Source organism: Anomaloglossus baeobatrachus, chromosome 4 (assembly GCF_048569485.1).
Source record: "Anomaloglossus baeobatrachus isolate aAnoBae1 chromosome 4, aAnoBae1.hap1, whole genome shotgun sequence".
NCBI classification, from domain to species: domain Eukaryota; kingdom Metazoa; phylum Chordata; class Amphibia; order Anura; family Aromobatidae; genus Anomaloglossus; species Anomaloglossus baeobatrachus.
In genome coordinates, this window is record NC_134356.1 from 637,532,354 (window position 1) to 637,549,342 (window position 16,989).

The 16,989-nt window shown below is 44.7% G+C and overlaps 1 protein-coding gene across 1 annotated transcript in view; it reads right to left on the reverse strand.

Annotated features, from left to right (window-relative positions):
• The window catches only part of PIWIL2 (piwi like RNA-mediated gene silencing 2), a 376,860-nt gene that overhangs the window by 90,610 nt on the left and 269,261 nt on the right, over positions 1-16,989 (reverse strand). Inside the window, exon 17 of the mRNA XM_075346446.1 lies at positions 1,100-1,288. Coding sequence (XP_075202561.1) covers positions 1,100-1,288 — 189 coding nt within the window. The remainder of the gene's footprint in view (positions 1-1,099; positions 1,289-16,989) is intronic.

Below are 16,989 nucleotides of genomic sequence, written 5' to 3' on the forward strand. Positions count from 1 at the left end.
CACATCGTGTCACTGGTGGTTATCAGCCAGCTTTTCTGCTAGATCAAATAAACAGAGCAGATAATAAACAGCTAAGTTCCTGAGCTCTGTGATTCTCTAGCCACCCCCTCCCCCCCTGCCACCGGAAATTATCTGTGCAGGAGTTTGCAAACAGGAGGGACTTCCCCCCCTCCTCCAGCCAGCAAGCTAGGGAAAAGTTAACACTGTGTGTTCAGGATTCCTGGGGCTCTCTTCCTTGCATTAGCCAGGGACTTTCTCATAATAAATACTGTATATTCAGCAGCCCTGGGAGCCTTTCCTGCACAGCCTTTTCTCCCTTTGTCTGGGAAACCAGTCAGGGGGAGATCTCACCTTAAACACTGCTTCAATCCAGGCAGTGACAATAGCAGAGTCAGCTTGCTGTATCCGGTCACAATGGTGCCATATTCAACTCAGAGCCTGCAAAGAGGGGCTGAGGAATTGATGCCATATTCAACTCAGAGCCTGCGAAGAGGGGCTGAGGAATTGTGCCTCTGCCCTGGGCTTTGGAAAATCGGTGTCTATGGAACCCGTCATCCAGCCCAGGATCCAGCGTCGCGGGAGGGGGTACGTGTAGGCAACACTTCACGTTCCCGCCCGTTGATGGTAGTGGGAGATCGGTCCCAAAAGGAAACCGTCGCCCTCAAAAAATAACAAACCTTGAAAGGAAGTGCCTCCTATAGACACTAAGCTAAAACTGAGACTGCCTGGCCAGGGGGTGTATACTGCAGAGGAGGAGCTATGCTTTTGCATCTACTTAGTGACCTCCTATGGATAGGCAGCATAACACCCATGGTCCTGTGTCCCCCAATGAGGCGTCAGAGAAACAAGTCATATTTACTACGACCGGTAAAGTCTGTTACTTTCTCCCCTTCTGAAAAAACAAAAATAAACAATGCTGCTGCAATAACAGCCGTCAACAGGAAGAATGTCAGGACTCGCACCCACAGGATACAAAGGTCACCAGTGTGATATTTCCAGTAAACCTTCATCTATACCACAGACGTCTGTAAATCTTTTATTGATGTTTCCATTACCCATTTGGGTTCATTCTCTATGAAGCTGACCCCGGCTTCCTTACCTCCCCCTCCACAAGGGACCTGATGGTTCGAGCATATGTCTCCACACGGTCGTCTCGAAGTTCAATGGTATTAGGCGGGTTCACACGCATGCCAATGGGACCCGCAATCTTCTCGAGCATGCCAGAAAGTTCCTTCATTGGAGTGAATGCACGTTTCGGATATATTACTGCCCAGTATTCCAGGGCAACCTAGGGGAGAAGCAGAAAACCATTATTACATTAACCCTTTAACGCAGTATCATGTACATGTACGTGATTGCATATGGAGGGAGCTAAGGAGCACAGCTCTCTCCGAATGCGGCAGATAACGGCTACATTACACAGCCTGCATCTGTTTCTAACAGAAACAGCCATCATTGATAACTATATAAAACCCGCTGACAATAGCGGCATTAAAATGGAGCATGCGTTGACAGTCACGCTTACAGGATCCCATTAGCAGTTTGTGACACAATCGTGGGACAACGATGGGTTAAAATGGCAGCTTGGGGGTCTGTTGAAGGACCCTTTCACCGCTATCTTGGTGAGTCCAATGCAGCTCAGCAATATTGTCAGCTGGATTTACACTATAAACTACTGTGGCACTGCAGTATCTAGTATAAAGCGATTAGATGATCGCAAGTTCAAGTTCCCTGAATGAATAAACCCAATAAAAGTGACGAGAAGAATCAAAGCGCAGGTTTGTTTTTTTTTGGCCCATCTCTAAAACACAAAAATGTCAGCATAACAGATCAAAACATTGTATATTGTCAAGCACGGCATCAATAAAGCATTACTATTTTTAGGCTGGGGGGCCCCAATAAACATTGGTCTCCCCAGTCGGAGAATACCAGCCCCCAGCTATCATCTTTATCATGGCTGAATATCAAAATTCAGGGGAGCCATTTTTAAAAAATTATTTAAATTAAAAACAAAGCTCCATATGCGGTTTCTCTCATTTTCATACACAGCCAAGATAACGCACACAGCTGGAGGGTGAAGCCTGTAGTCTTATGCTTTATCTGTGATTGGTATCACAATATGGGGAATTCTATGCCAATTTTTTTTTAAATTTACTTATTTTTATGACATTATAAGAATGCAAACAGCGTGTGTGATCCAGCCCTTCACAGACGCTGTCACACAGGGTGGGGGCGTGGTCTGACTTCAACCAATCACAGACATAGGGACTGCCGGTGGGAGGGGGAAGCAGTGAATATGTATGAGGGTTAATGAGCGGACTCAGAAGCAATGAGATAGCCTGCTCTAATCTCCACTAGCCCTTCTACCACCATTTTACAGACAAATGTTTGGGTTCCCACAGACTTATAAAGGGTTCAGTGTCCGGACAGATGTTCGGGGTTATGTCAGAACCCAAACTGAATTTTTTTTTGGGCCGGACCCGCCAAACCCAAACATCTGTGGCAATATCACAGTTCACTTTCCCCTCCTTTGACAGTGATAATAGCCCAGATGAAATCACGGCTAGAAAATACTCCAATAAAATTCACGAGGATCTGAGCCAGTCTTTGGATATGTGCCCACAGGACTATGTACCAGCAGATATATCTGCAGGAACGTCCGCAGGTTTCCCGCAGCAGCTCCCCGGTATCCACAGCTATCCATTGCTGCAGTATTCCAGCAAAATATCTGCGGTAAACCTGCAGACATTCGTGCGACTTACCTGCGGAAGTCCCGGCCTCTATCTCCATAGTGGAGGGCCGGGATATCCGCAGCATATTCTGCAGCCGCACATACCGCAGCATGGACACAGCAATTCCTATGTCCCATAGGATAACATGGGTAGTGTCTGAACTTGCTAATACCTGCGGATTTATCTAAAAAAATCCAGATAAATCTGCAGGTTTTCCGTGGGGAAATCCGCGGGTACATTGTCCCGTGAGCACATAGCCTAAAAGGGTGCTTTACACACTGCAACATCGCTAGCGATCTCGTTAGCGATGTAACACACCAGATTGCACATACGATTTGCCGAGATCGCACATGCGACCAGCGCTACATAAAATGACCTATGTGCGATCTCGGCAAATCTTATCTGCGATCTGACGTGTCACATCGCTAACGAGATCGCTAGCGATGTCGCAGCGTGTAAAGCACCCTTAAGGCTATCTGTGCACATTGCAGATTTGGTGCAGAAATATTCAGTATGAAATCTGCCCCTTCTGGCAGAAAACCGCACCAAAAACCGCATGTGTTTTGGTGGGTTTTCGTGCCATGTGTTTTTTTTATTTTAATAATGTCAAGAGGTAAAAGGTATAAAAGCAGGAGAGAAAAAAAAAAAAACAACACACCAACAATTGACATGCTAAAGATTATTTTCTGCACCAAATCTGAAAGTAAAAAATAAGCAATGTGCGCACAGCAATTCAGAAATGTCATTGAAGCTAGAGATGCAGATTTGGGCCACAATCTGCATCAAAAGACGCACTTTGCGCACAAGGCCTTAGGCCCTGTGCGCACTTACCGTTTTTTGCCGCGGATTTCCTGCGGTTTTGCTGCATGTTTCGCTGCAGAAAACGTTCATAACATCTCTGCAGTGATTCACCAGCAAAACCTATGGGGAAAAAAAATCCTCTGCGCACTATGCGGAATTTGACAGCTGCATGTTTTGCTGCGGGATTCCCACAGCAAAAACAATTGCATGTCAATTCTTTTCCGCACGTCGCTGCGGGATTTCGCTACATTGACTCCAATGTAATCGTGAAATCCCGCAGGGAATAACACAGGCAGCAAATTCTGTGCGGTTCACTGCGTTTTCCTGCGTTATTCCCTGCGGTATTTCGCGGTTTACCTGCGGTAATGTACATCGCTGCCTGCGGTTTTGCAGGGAAGTGATGTCATTATGACAGGAAGAGGAAGCGGAGCAGAGAGTAAACACACACACACACATCACAGACACAGAACACACACATCACAGACACACACACACACATCACAGACATCACAGACATAGAACACAGACACATAGAACACACATAGAAAGCAAACGGAAATATAGAAAACAAAACACGTGGGCTCCGCTGCATATTTACCGTCCAGCCGAGGTAAACACACAGCGGCGGCCCGGTATTCTCAGGCTGGGGAGGGAGAGGGGCAGGGTTAATGTCCCCCGCCTCCCTCCCACCTCCCGCAGCCGAGAATATCAGCCGCAGCTGCCCCGGGACTGTTGCATGCATTATGCGGCAGTACCTGAGTGTCCCCAGCTCTTCTAGATGCCGTGATGCAGTGGCAATCCAGGTAATAAGGAGTTAATGGCGGCGGATCGCCGCCACTAAGTCCAGGCTTGATCATGGCAGCGTCTACGTGACAGCTGATATGATCAACCCGTAAGTTAAGTGAAAAAACACAGACACCGAAAAATCCTTTATTTTAAATAAAACAAAAAAAAGACTCGTTCACCCATTTATTAACCCCCCCGAAACAAAGCTTCGACGTAATCCACAGCTCCGGCGTAATCCACAGGTCCTGCGCTGCTTACATCCAGCCGCGACTGAGACAGCGCTGAATGCAGCCTCGCAGCGAGACAGCAGAGGTAACCACAGAGCATTTCCCAGTCAGTAATGTGAGCTCACTACCGACCATGAAAAATGAAGCAATCTGTCCTCTATCTATCTATCTATCCCTCTATCTATCCCTCTATCTATCTATCTATCCCTCTATCTATCCCTCTATCTATCCCTCTATCTATCCCTCTATCTATCTATCCATCCCTCTATCTATCCCTCTATCTATCTATCCATCCCTCTATCTATCCCTCTATCTATCTATCTATCTATCCCTCTATCTATCCCTCTATCTATCTATCTATCCCTCTATCTATCCCTCTATCTATCTATCTATCCCTCTATCTATCTATCCATCCCTCTATCTATCCCTCTATCTATCTATCCATCCCTCTATCTATCCCTCTATCTATCTATCTATCTATCCCTCTATCTATCCCTCTATCTCTCTATCTATCTATCCCTCTATCTATTATTCTATCTGTCTATTTATTTATCTATCTACTATCTATCTCAGAAGGAAATTAATTTTTTTCAATGTGCTTTATTGCATTGAATGCAATAAAAACACATGTACCAAACCGCACGCGGCAAAACCGCGGCAATAACGCGGTAAAACCGCAGCAAACCACATGCGGTTTTCGGGTGCGGTTTGCCGCGGTTTTTTACTGCGGATGCGGTAATCTTTCAATGCCAGTGCGCACATAGCCTTATGCTGCTGATGACCGTATGTATAAAAACCCCCCCCACAAAAACAAACAAAAAAAAATGATGTAGGAGTGTAATACTAGGTCTAGAGTCCAGTGAGAAAATTGCCACATTTTCTCATTTTCTTTTAACCCCTTCCTGCTGTTGCCCATTTTCAAGATTGAGTTTTCGCTTTTTTCCTCCCCTTCTTCTGAGAGCTTGCTTTTTCCAGGATGACATGTAGCTTTATATGAAATATAATAAAATGTAATGAAAAATTGAAAAAATATCCGGAGTGGGGAGTCTTTATGGTGAAAAAAATGCAATTCCGCCATTGTGTTTTGGATTCTGTTTTTCAATGTGCAGTAAAAATCACATGGCAACATGATTCTCCGGGGCAGAACGATCACAGCGATCTCATATTCGTAATATTTTTTTATTACTCAGAAACTTATTAAAAAAAAAAAATAAATAAAATTAAGATTTGTCATCATGTTCTGAACCCTATAACTTTTTAATATTTCAGTTGATGGGGTTGTGTGAGGGCTTATATTCTGCATGGCGAAATGTCAATATTGTTGTGTACATAGGATGTTTTGATAGCTTTTTATTGCATTTTTTGGTGGAGGACTAACAACCTGCAGTTTTATTTTCTCCCTTTACAGTGCCTAATGCACAGATTAAATAATTTTATATTTTGTTACAACGGACTTTTATGACTGCAGTGTAACCAAATACTGTACATATTTGGGGTGATATGAGCCTTTTTTTTTACATTTCATATAACTTATATTTAGTCATATGAGCTCCCAAGCCTGTGGCTGGGTTTCACAGGAGTTTAAACATGGCAGCTACGAAAACCCATTAGCACCCGTTGATCATGTCACGGAAGAAGGGATGAATGGGCACCAGCAACGAGCCAGCAGCCCCAATCAAACTGCAAAGAAATTCAAGCTGTCCTGCAGGCTCTGGGTGCAACAGTGTCAGCGCAAACCATCTGTCAACAATTGAAAGACATTAAATGCTATGGAAGGAGACCCAGGTGGACCTCACTGCTGACACAGACATAAAAGTTAGACTGCAATGTGCTAAAATGTTTGTGAGTAAGCCAAAATCCTTCTGGGAAAGCGTGAGATGAGGCCAAGATAGAGATATTTAGTAACGCACATCATTCTACATTGTAGTGAAAACAGAATTAGGCCTACAAAGAAGAGAACACAGTACCTACAGTCAGATATGGTGGAGGCTCCAATATGGTTTGGGGTTGTTTTGCTGCCTCTGAAACTGGGTGAATTGACTGTATACAAAGCAACATGAAATCTGAAGATTTTGGGTTGCAATGTTGTGCCCAGGGTCAGAAAGCTGGGTTTGTGTCTTAAGTCATAGGTCTTCCAGCAGAACAATGACCCCAAAGATTGTTCAGGAAGCCCCCGGAAATGGATGGAAACAAAGTGCTGGAGAGTTTTGAAGTGGCAGCAATGAACCTGGATCTAAACCCCATTGACACCTGTGGAGAGATCTTAAAATTGCTGTTTGGAGAAGACGCCTTTAAGTATGAGAGACCTGGAGCAGATTATAAAGAAGAGTCCAAAATTCCAGCTGAGGAGTAAGAATTTTATGAATGGTTATAGGAGGAGATTGATTGCACATATTTATTTCAAAAGGAAAAAGGAGGGGAGCCAGCACTGCTTATGAATGGCTTGCAACAATGAAGAAATAAAAAGTGTAATATTCACAAATTCGTTCCTACTGTAACAATTCAATGAGATTTTTTGCAAATGATTGATCAATGATTTGAGCCCCCCTGCCCCGTCACGGCAAATCTCTATAGGGGGGTCCCTAACGCTATATTATAAATTATTATGTACCATAAGGTCTCATATAATGAGCAGGACCATATGAAGACACCACTTACCTGAGACATGTCTGAACCGCTCCCATGCTGCCAGGACTGGCAACCGCGAATAAAGGCAGCCCAGGTGCCAGTGTGTGTGGCAGAACCACACACACCAGCACAATGTCAGGACTGGCCCTCACAGTGCCAGACCAGCAAACATGGATGAGGGCGGAACAAGGTTCAGGCAGGTGGTGTTTAAATAATGATGCCTTGGAGCAGGAGGCGGTGGCTGTGTGTGAACAAGCACCAAACTGAATTTTGATGGCTACAGAAGGAATAGCGTTAGGGACCCCCCTATAGAGATTTGCCGTGACGGGGCAGGGGGGCTCAAATCATTGATCAATTATTTGCAAAAAATCTCATGGAATTTTTACAATAGGAACGAATTTGTGAATATTACACTTTTTATTTCTTCATTGTTGCAAGCCATTCATAAGCAGTGCTGGCTCCCCTCCTTTTTTATTTCAAAAGGGTATGCAACAAAATAATTAAGTTGAGGGTGCTAACAATATTGTTTGGCCCATTTTTGGGGGTATTGTGTGAAATGTATAATTTGCCTTTTTTCTGTTGTTCCAATACACACAAAAGGAAATGTGTATAACAAAACAAGTGTAATTGCAATAATTAATAAAGTGAGAAATACTTCATTTTCTGGAACAATTTCAGGGTTGCCAACACTTTCATCAATGGATGTGTGTATGCATATATACATGAATTACACACACACACACACACACACACACAGTTACGGATATTTGGCTTGTGAATGAAATTTCAGGATGATCCTATAATGCCCTCTAACCTTTTTCAGGTGTTCTTTATGTGACCTTCTCTAACCTTTTGGATACACATCCAACTGTTCAAGATTTCCGGACCTTATGCACAACTTGCTGTTTTCTATCAAGCAGTCTAATGGCAAAATTCACAAAAGGTGTTTGATCCATGAATCACCCAATACATTTTAGGGTTCTATTAGAATTGGTCTTTAGACCGTCCTCATCATGATGTTCACATTTAGACATAATGAGACTAAAGGGGCCTTTACACGCTACGACATCGCTAATGCGAAGTCGTTGGGGTCACGGAATTGGTGACGCACATCCGGCCGCATTAGCAATGCCGTTGCGTGTGACACCTATGAGCGATTTTGCATCGTCGCAAAAACGTGCAAAATCGCTCATCGGTGACATGGGGGTCCATTCTCAAATATCATTGGAGGTGCAGGTTCCTGCGGCAGCACACATCGCTCCGTGTGACACCGCAGGAACGAGAAACCTCTCCTTACCTGCCTCCCGGCCATAATGTGGAAGGAAGGAGGTGGGCGGGATGTTACGTCCCGCTCATCTCCGCCCCTCCGCTTCTATTGGGCGGCCGCTCATTGACGTCGCTATGACGCCGCACGGACCGCCCCCTTAGAAAGGAGGCGGTTCGCCGGTCACAGCGACGTCGCAGGGAAGGTAAGTAGTCTGACGGGTCCGGCCGATGCTGTGCAACACGGGCAGCGATTTGCGCGTGTCGCACAACCGATGGGGGCGGGAACGCACGCTAGCGATATCGGTACCGATATCGCAGCGTGTAAAGTAGCCTTTAGATGACACCTAACAATTGATCAGCAGTACTGCGACATTGCGAGGCTTCAAGCAGGATGTTCTCAGATAAAAGTTGCAAGTGAGCTTAGCGTGTCACAGAGTGTCATCAGCAGGTTGCAACAGAGTTACAGAGAGACCGGTTGAGTCTCACAAAGGTAGAGAAGTGGATGTCCTTTGGCCACATCTCACACTGATGACTGCTTTATTATGAACAATGTCCTTCAGAACCAGATCACAAATGACACACAACTCCAGGCACATTTAAAGGAGGTGAGAGACACCCAAGTGTTATGTTCAACCATTCAAAACCTTTTACATCAGCATGGTCTGCGTCACAGGCATTATCTTTGCTGGATGAGGGACCAGAGGGTTTGAGTGCTGTTTACTGATGAAAGTCAATTCACGCTGAGCAGAAATGATAGCAGACGATGTTGTAGACGTCAAGGAGTGCGCTATGCATCAGCCACTGTTGCCACCAGACGAGCCTTTGGTTGTGATGGTGATAGTGTGGGCCTTTGTGTCTAATCCATACAGAACTGCTCTACACTTTGTGAATAGTACAGTGGCAAGCACCTACTACTGGATTAACATCATTAATCCAGTCATTGTGCATCTGCATGAACAAAACAGGACTAATGTCATCTTCATGGATGACAATGCTCCAGCTTATTGAGGTCGCATCATTAGGGAATGGCTGCTGGAGATTGGGGGACCTCAAATGGAGCGGCCTGCACTTTCTCCAGACCTGAATCCAACAGGCAACATATAGGATCAGCTGAGTCGTCGTGTAGAGGCCATAACTCTGTACCCCAGAATCTCAATGAGCTGAGGGCTGCTCTTCAAGAAGTGGGATGCCATGCCTCCGCAGACAGTAACTCCACTTGTGAACAGCAGGAGACGGTCAGCCGTGACTGATGCTCAAGGCCACATGACAAGTTATTGTGATACTGACACATGGGGGCGGTATAGCCACCACTGTTATTGGCTTCTGTTTCAATAAATTGTTACGACAAGGAAATCCCCAGTGCTGCTTGTACTTAAATGCCCAACTTTCATGATAAAATATCACTTTATAGCGTGAACTTTGTACGTTTTACATAAATTTCAACTGAAAGCCAGATATCCCTATACATATAATGTGTATATATTTATTATATACACATTATATGTATAGGGATATCTGGCTTTCAGGTGAAATATATATAAAAACTATGGTTTCACAGTCTGCCGTAAACTTCTGAAATGCTCTTGGTGTGTGCAATGGATCAAAGTACAGTAGGGCACAAGACAGGAGGAGAGTACAGGTGAGGAAGAAGGACAAACCTCACATAACACCTTCATGATCACATCACGTCTAGTCTCCCTAGGACCAATCTTTGTCATGACGGTTACGCGTAAAGGCTTCCCCTTACTGTGAACATTGTACCGGGTAAAATATTGTGCTACATTGGGAAAATCAAAGCCTCAGCTACGTGTCTTGTGAATCGTGACAAGACAAAGGCGTTACAAGGTGAATAATAGTAAAGACCTGTTCTAAATACAAATCCGGTTGCCATATGTTCAGCACGTATGCATTTTACTCCGTGAGAATGACTGAGAGAAAAGGGGATTTAGGATTAAGAAAAACCCCTCCAAGTCTTTCATGAGAAGCCAAATGAAATGCTAAAATTCTGTCTGCAAACCTCTTGGGGGAGTTTAAGGGGCACTTTGCACACTACGACATCGCAGCTGCGATGTCGGTGGGGTCAAATCGAAAGTGACGCACATCCGGCGTCGCTGTCGACATCGGAGTATGTGAATCTTTTTTACTACGCTTAACGAGCGCAAAAGCGTCGAAATCGTATGATCTGTGTAGCGTCGGTCATTTCCATAATTTCGGAAGGACTGATGTTGTTCCTCGTTCCTGCGGCAGCACACATCGCTGTGTGTGAAGCCGCAGGAGCGAGGAACATCTACCTGCGTCCCGCCGCCAATTCGGAAGGAAGGAGGTGGGCGGGATGTTTATGTCCCGCTCATCTCCGCCCCTCCGCTTCTATTGGCCGCCTGCCGTGTGACATCGCTGTGACGCCGCACGACCCGCCCCCATAGGAAGGAGGCGGGTCGCCAGCCAGAGCGACGTCGCAGGGCAGGTGAGTGCATGTGAAGCTGCCGTAGCGATAATGTTTACTACGACAGCTATCACAAGATATCGCAGCTGCGACGGGGGCGGGGACTATCGCGCTCGGCATCGCTAGCATTGGCTTGCGATGTCGTAGTGTGCAAAGAACCCCTAAGGGTGTGTGCACACGTAGCAGATTTTCTGCACACAAAACTGCATGTTTTGGCAAAAAAAAGAAGCATTTTTTATTGCGTTTCTGCGTTTTTTTTTCATGTTTTTATTTTTAGTCATGGTGATCACCACCGGGTCTCCGGCTGATGTTACAGCTGGGACCCGGCTCTCACTGCCCGAAGCCATACCCGCGTTGCTACCAGCAGTTTAACCCCCTGAATGCTGTGATCAATGTGATCGCAGCATTCAGAAGGCATGGAGAGGGATCGCTTACCTCTCCCTGGCAATTGGGTCCCTGTAATGCAATCACAGGGCCTCGATCGCTACCATGGCAACCCTAAGTCATCACCATGACGACCCCAGGTTACTGAGCTACAGATCGCCTCACAGACCATGCCGAATGCATGGTGTGTGAGGCGAACTGTGAGTGCAGCCCTGAAAGATATAATCCACTACTGTGATCAAGCACAGGCTCTGCAGTGGATTATAACGCAGGGAAAAAAAAAAAAAAAGCTGAAAGAATTGACTTTTTTTTCTGCAACAAAAGCTGCAAGGAAAAAATCTACAATATGTGCACAGCAAGTCAGGATTCTCAGACTTTGCTGCCATGCGTTTTTCCTTGCTGTATTGATTAAAATCTGCAAGGAAAAATGCATGGGGAAAAAAAGCAGCAAAAAAGCAACATATGCACATAGCCTAAAGCAAGCATTTATTCTGGAGTTCAATGAATGCCAATAATTTGCTATGCAGCGAGCTCCCCCTAGTGGTGACTGTAGGCAGACTCCCCAATGGCTTTACCCTGGACATTCAGCTGTGCAAGTTCTACTGTTATGCCCTTTGCGCACGCTGCGTTTTATGGTGCAGTTTGTTGCTCAACACTGCATGCGTTTCCTTCTCCAAGCAAAGTCTAGGAGAATTCAGAAATGCTGTGCGCACGTTACTTTTTTTTTTTCCTTGCAGTTTTGGGTGCAGAAATAGAAGCAGCGTGTCAATTCTATGTGCATTTTTTAGCCCTTCCTGATTGATTTTACCAATTGTGATGAGTGGACCCAGACCCACGCAGGGTTAAAAGTACCTGAGTGGCGGGCCCAAAGTGCCTAGGGAACTCTGGGTATTGATGCATTCTGTTAATAAAAAAATTTAAAGGAAAAATAAAATAAAAAAACAATACAGCAAGCACACTATACTTAAGAGTCTGCGGCGCAACTGTCACACTGCTCCCGCGGACACTTCTACTCCCGTGGCCACTCATTAGCCTCATGCATATGCACTGCTTTCCCCGCCCACCGGCAACAGGGATTGGTTGCAGTCAGACGCACCCCCAGCCTGAGTGACAGCGTGTCTGACTGCTTGGAATCACAGCCACTGTGTGCGTCTATATCGTGCTGTAAAAATAAATAAAAAAAAACTGCCATAGAGTCATACCATATTATGATAACCAGCACAGATAAAAGCATATGGGTACAGGCTGTAGCCCCCAGACATGCGCTTATCTTGGCTGTGTATCAAAATAAAAGGAACCAAATGCAGCTCTTTTATGAAAATAATTTAAAAAAAGAAAAATGAACGGCGTACAGTCCCCCCCGTAATTTTGATACCCAGCCATAATAAAACCAGACAGCTGTTATTCTCAGGCTGGGAATACCCATGCTTATTGGGCCCCCAGTCTAAAAATAGCAGCCTGCAGCCACCCAGGATTATCGCATCCATTGGATGCAACAATCCCAGAACTTTATCTACCTCTTCCAGACTGCCCTGGTGCGATGGCAATCGGGGTAATAAGGGGTTAATCACAACTCCCAGCTGCCACTAAGCTCCAGATTACTAATCTGTAAGAAAAGAGAAAACTACAAACACCAAAAAATCCTTTCATTTGAAATTAAATACAAAAAACACCCTCTTTCACAAAATTATAAACCTCAAAACACTCCGGTCCGACATAATCCACACGTGGTCCCTTGATGATCCCTGCTCGACTACATTTGAAGATACAGTGTGCGGCTATAGAACATGACCGCCCGCTGTGGGCTTCAGGCAGAGAATGAGCCACGCGATTAGTGGTGACGTCACTCAGGTTAGCTGCAGTAACAGCTGGAGTTTCCCACGATCCTCCCCCTGTGACTGCAGGTAACCTGATACGGTCACAGGTGGAGGACCGTGGAAACCTCCAGCTGTGACCGCAAAGAATCTAGTGACATAACTACTGATTGTTCAAGCTCAGTCTCTGCCTGAAGTTACAGTGTGCGGTCATGTTCTATAGCCACTCGCTGTCACTTCAAAAGTAGCAGAGCTGGGATCTTCGTGGGACTTTGTGTGGATTATGTTGGAACTGGGTGTTTGGGGGTTAATAAAAAGGTGAAAGAGGGTGTTTTTTTGTATTGTATTTCAAATAAAGGATTTCTTCTGTGTCTTTATTTCATTTCACTTACAGATTAGAAATGAGGGGGACTCATAAACCCTCCTAATTACTAATCTAGGGCTTAGTGGTAGCTGTGAGCTGACATTACCCCGATTACCACCGCACCAGGGCAATTGGGAAGAGTCGGGTAAAGTTCTGGGATTGTATCTAAAGGATGTAGCAATCCTAGGTGGCTGCAGGCTGCTTTTTTTTTAAGCTGGGTGAGCCCAATAACCTTGGGTCTCCCCAGCGTGAGAATACCAATTCCTCATCTGTCAAGCTTTATCTTGCCTTGGTATCAAAATTGGGGGGGGGGACCGTGCACAGTTTTCTTTTTAATTATGTAAATAATTTTTTAAAAAAAATGCAGTTCCTCTAATTTGATACACAGCCCAGATAAGTGCACAGCTGAGCGCTGCCGCCTGTAACCGTATGCTTTACCTGTGCTGGGTATCATAATATAGGGGACCCTACACCAATTTTTTTTTATCATTACTTATTTTCACAGTACGATAGACGCACAAAGCAACTGTGAATGAAAGCAGTCAGACAGGCTGACACTCAGACTGGGGGAGTGTCACACTGCAACCAATCACAAAAGCCGGTGGGCGTGGAAAGCAGTACATATGCATGAGGCTAATGAGCGGACCCGGAAATAAAAGAGTTTTCGGCGGAAGGAGTGTGACAGACGCACCAGAGATTCAGTAAGTATAGCGTGCCTGCTCCAATCCCCCTATCCCTTCTACCACCATTTTTAAGCACCGGATTCTGATCCCCGTATACTGATATGAGGATTGGCGTCCTGCCAGATACTTGGGATTAATTCTGGGCCAGAACTGGGGGATTGTTTTTATTTTTAAACCTGGTTAGACCCACCGAGCCCTGGTATATGAGTCTGCAAATCACTATTTTACTAAGAAAGAAAGAAAAAAAAAAAAGTCTAGGGCAAAAATGTACCACAAAAATGCGCGAGAAACGAGCAAAAACGCATAATTGTTTTCTGGCATAAGGTGCATTTTTCGGCCAGAAAGTGCAATTTTGTGTGACAACACAAAACTGCAGAGTGTGGACATACCCTTATTGGATATTTTTGGATTTATGAATTTCAATTTTATTTTACGAACCATCCAATCCACACAGGCAAATAAATCAAACCACAGATGTCCATAAATTAAGTTATGTATAATAATGAGGGGGGGGGGGGGGACCCAGAGGAAAAGCATTGAGCACATAAAAAAAAAAAAATTCAGTAATTAGAAAACAAGCAGGCCACTAATAGCTGATTCAACTGATGGCCTATAGAAAAGGTGTCTCATTACCAAGGTGCAACACAAGAAACATCTCATGATGGGTGAAAACCAGTGAGCTGTGTCAAGACCTTCACAACCTTATTGTTGCAAAACATACTGATGGCATTGTTTACAGAAGAATTTCTAAACTACTGAAGAGTGTGCAAAGTCGGGGCCACAATCCAGAAGTGGAAATAACAATTTCACCATAAAACGACTACGACCAGGAGCTCCCTGAAAGATTTCAAACAGAGGAGTGAAAAGAATTATCAGTAAAGTTGTCCAAGAGCCGAGGACCTCCAGTGGAGACCTACAGAAAGACCTGGAATCAGCAGGTACAATTGTATCAAAGAAAACAATAAGTAATGCACTCACCCTCCATGGCCTGTATGCACGCTCACCACCCAAGACTTCATTGCTGAGCAAAAAGCTTGTTCAAATACATTTAAAGTTTTCTCAACAACATTTAGACAAACCTATGAAATACTGAGAGAATATGGTCTGAATCAGGGACCAAAATTGAACTCTTTGGATGCCAAAAGGCACTGCATGTCACCCCAAAAACACCATACCAACAGTGAAGTTTGGAGGTGGGAACATCATGGTATGGGGCTGTTTTTTCAGAATACAGTATTATCAAACTTCACATAATTGAAGTAAGGATGAATGGACAAATGTACCTAGACATTCTTGATAAAAAACTGCTGCCCTCTACCAGGATGATGAAGATGAAATTCGAGTGGACACTTTTGTAAGTCAATGATCCCAAACCCACAGTGAGGAAACTCTCAATTGCTTTCAGAGTGAAAAAATAAAGCTGCTAGAATGGCTGAGCCGATCACCGGACCTGAATCCAATAGAACATTTATAGAAAGAACTAAAGCTCAGAGTTCATAGAAGGAGCCTACGAGACCTACAGGATGGGAAGAGTGGGCCAAAATCCCACTTGAGCAATCCATGCCACTAGTTTCTCCATACAGGAGGTGTCCTGAAACTTCATCACCAACAAAGGATTTTGTAATAATTATTAATAAATTTCACTAAGCGTGTTCAATAATTTTTCCCAGTGTCATTTCTAATTGTAACACATAACTTAATGTATGGACATCTACAAATTGATTTATTTGCCTGGGCACATTGGATAATAATAATATATAATATTTATTAATTTATATAGCGCTATTAATTCCACAGCGCTTTACATACATTAGATGAGTTGTTACAGACATCTGGAGAGAAATTCATGTCAATAGCACCTTTAGAAATACATTTACTCAGAAAATTGGTGACGTGTTCAATACTTATTTTACCCGCTTTAGCTTCATGGCTCTTTGCATATGCTTGGAGGATTATGGTATCATTGCTGGTTCCTATTTCTGAGGCGTTCGTGAGTATATGGGGGGCTGCCTTATTGGGGCACAGGTTGGACACAGACTTTTAACTTTGAGCGCTACGGTTCAAAGAAGGGAATTTTGTTTACTTACTGTAAATTCCTTTTCTTCTAGCTCCTATTGGGAGACCCAGACAATTGGGTGTATAGCTTCTGCCTCCGGAGGCCACACAAAGTACTACACTTTAAAAGTGTAACCCCTCCCCTCTGCCTATACACCCTCCCGTGCATCACGGGCTCCTCAGTTTTGGTGCAAAAGCAGGAAGGAGGAAAAACTTATAAATTGGTCTAAGGAAAATTCAATCCGAAGGATGTTCGGAGAACTGAAACCATGAACCAAAAGAACAATTCAACATGAACAACATGTGTACACAAAAGAACAACAGCCCGAAGGGTACAGGGGCGGGTGCTGGGTCTCCCAATAGGAGCTAGAAGAAAAGGAATTTACGGTAAGTAAACAAAATTCCCTTCTTCTTTGTCGCTCCATTGGGAGACCCAGACAATTGGGACGTCCAAAAGCAGTCCCTGGGTGGGTAAAAGAATACCTCGATAAAAAGAGCCGAAACGGCCCCCTCTTACAGGTGGGCAACCGCCGCCTGCAGGACTCGCCTACCTAGACTGGCATCTGCCGAAGCATAGGTATGCACCTGATAGTGTTTCGTGAAAGTGTGCAGACTAGACCAGGTAGCAGCCTGACACACCTGCTGAGCCGTCGCCCGGTGCCGCAAAGCCCAGGACGCACCCACGGCTCTGGTAGAATGGGCTTTCAGCCCTGAAGGAAGCGGAAGCCCAGAAGAACGGTAGGCTTCAAGAATCGGTTCCTTGATCCACCGAGCCAAGGTTGACTTGGAAGCCTGGGAACCCTTAC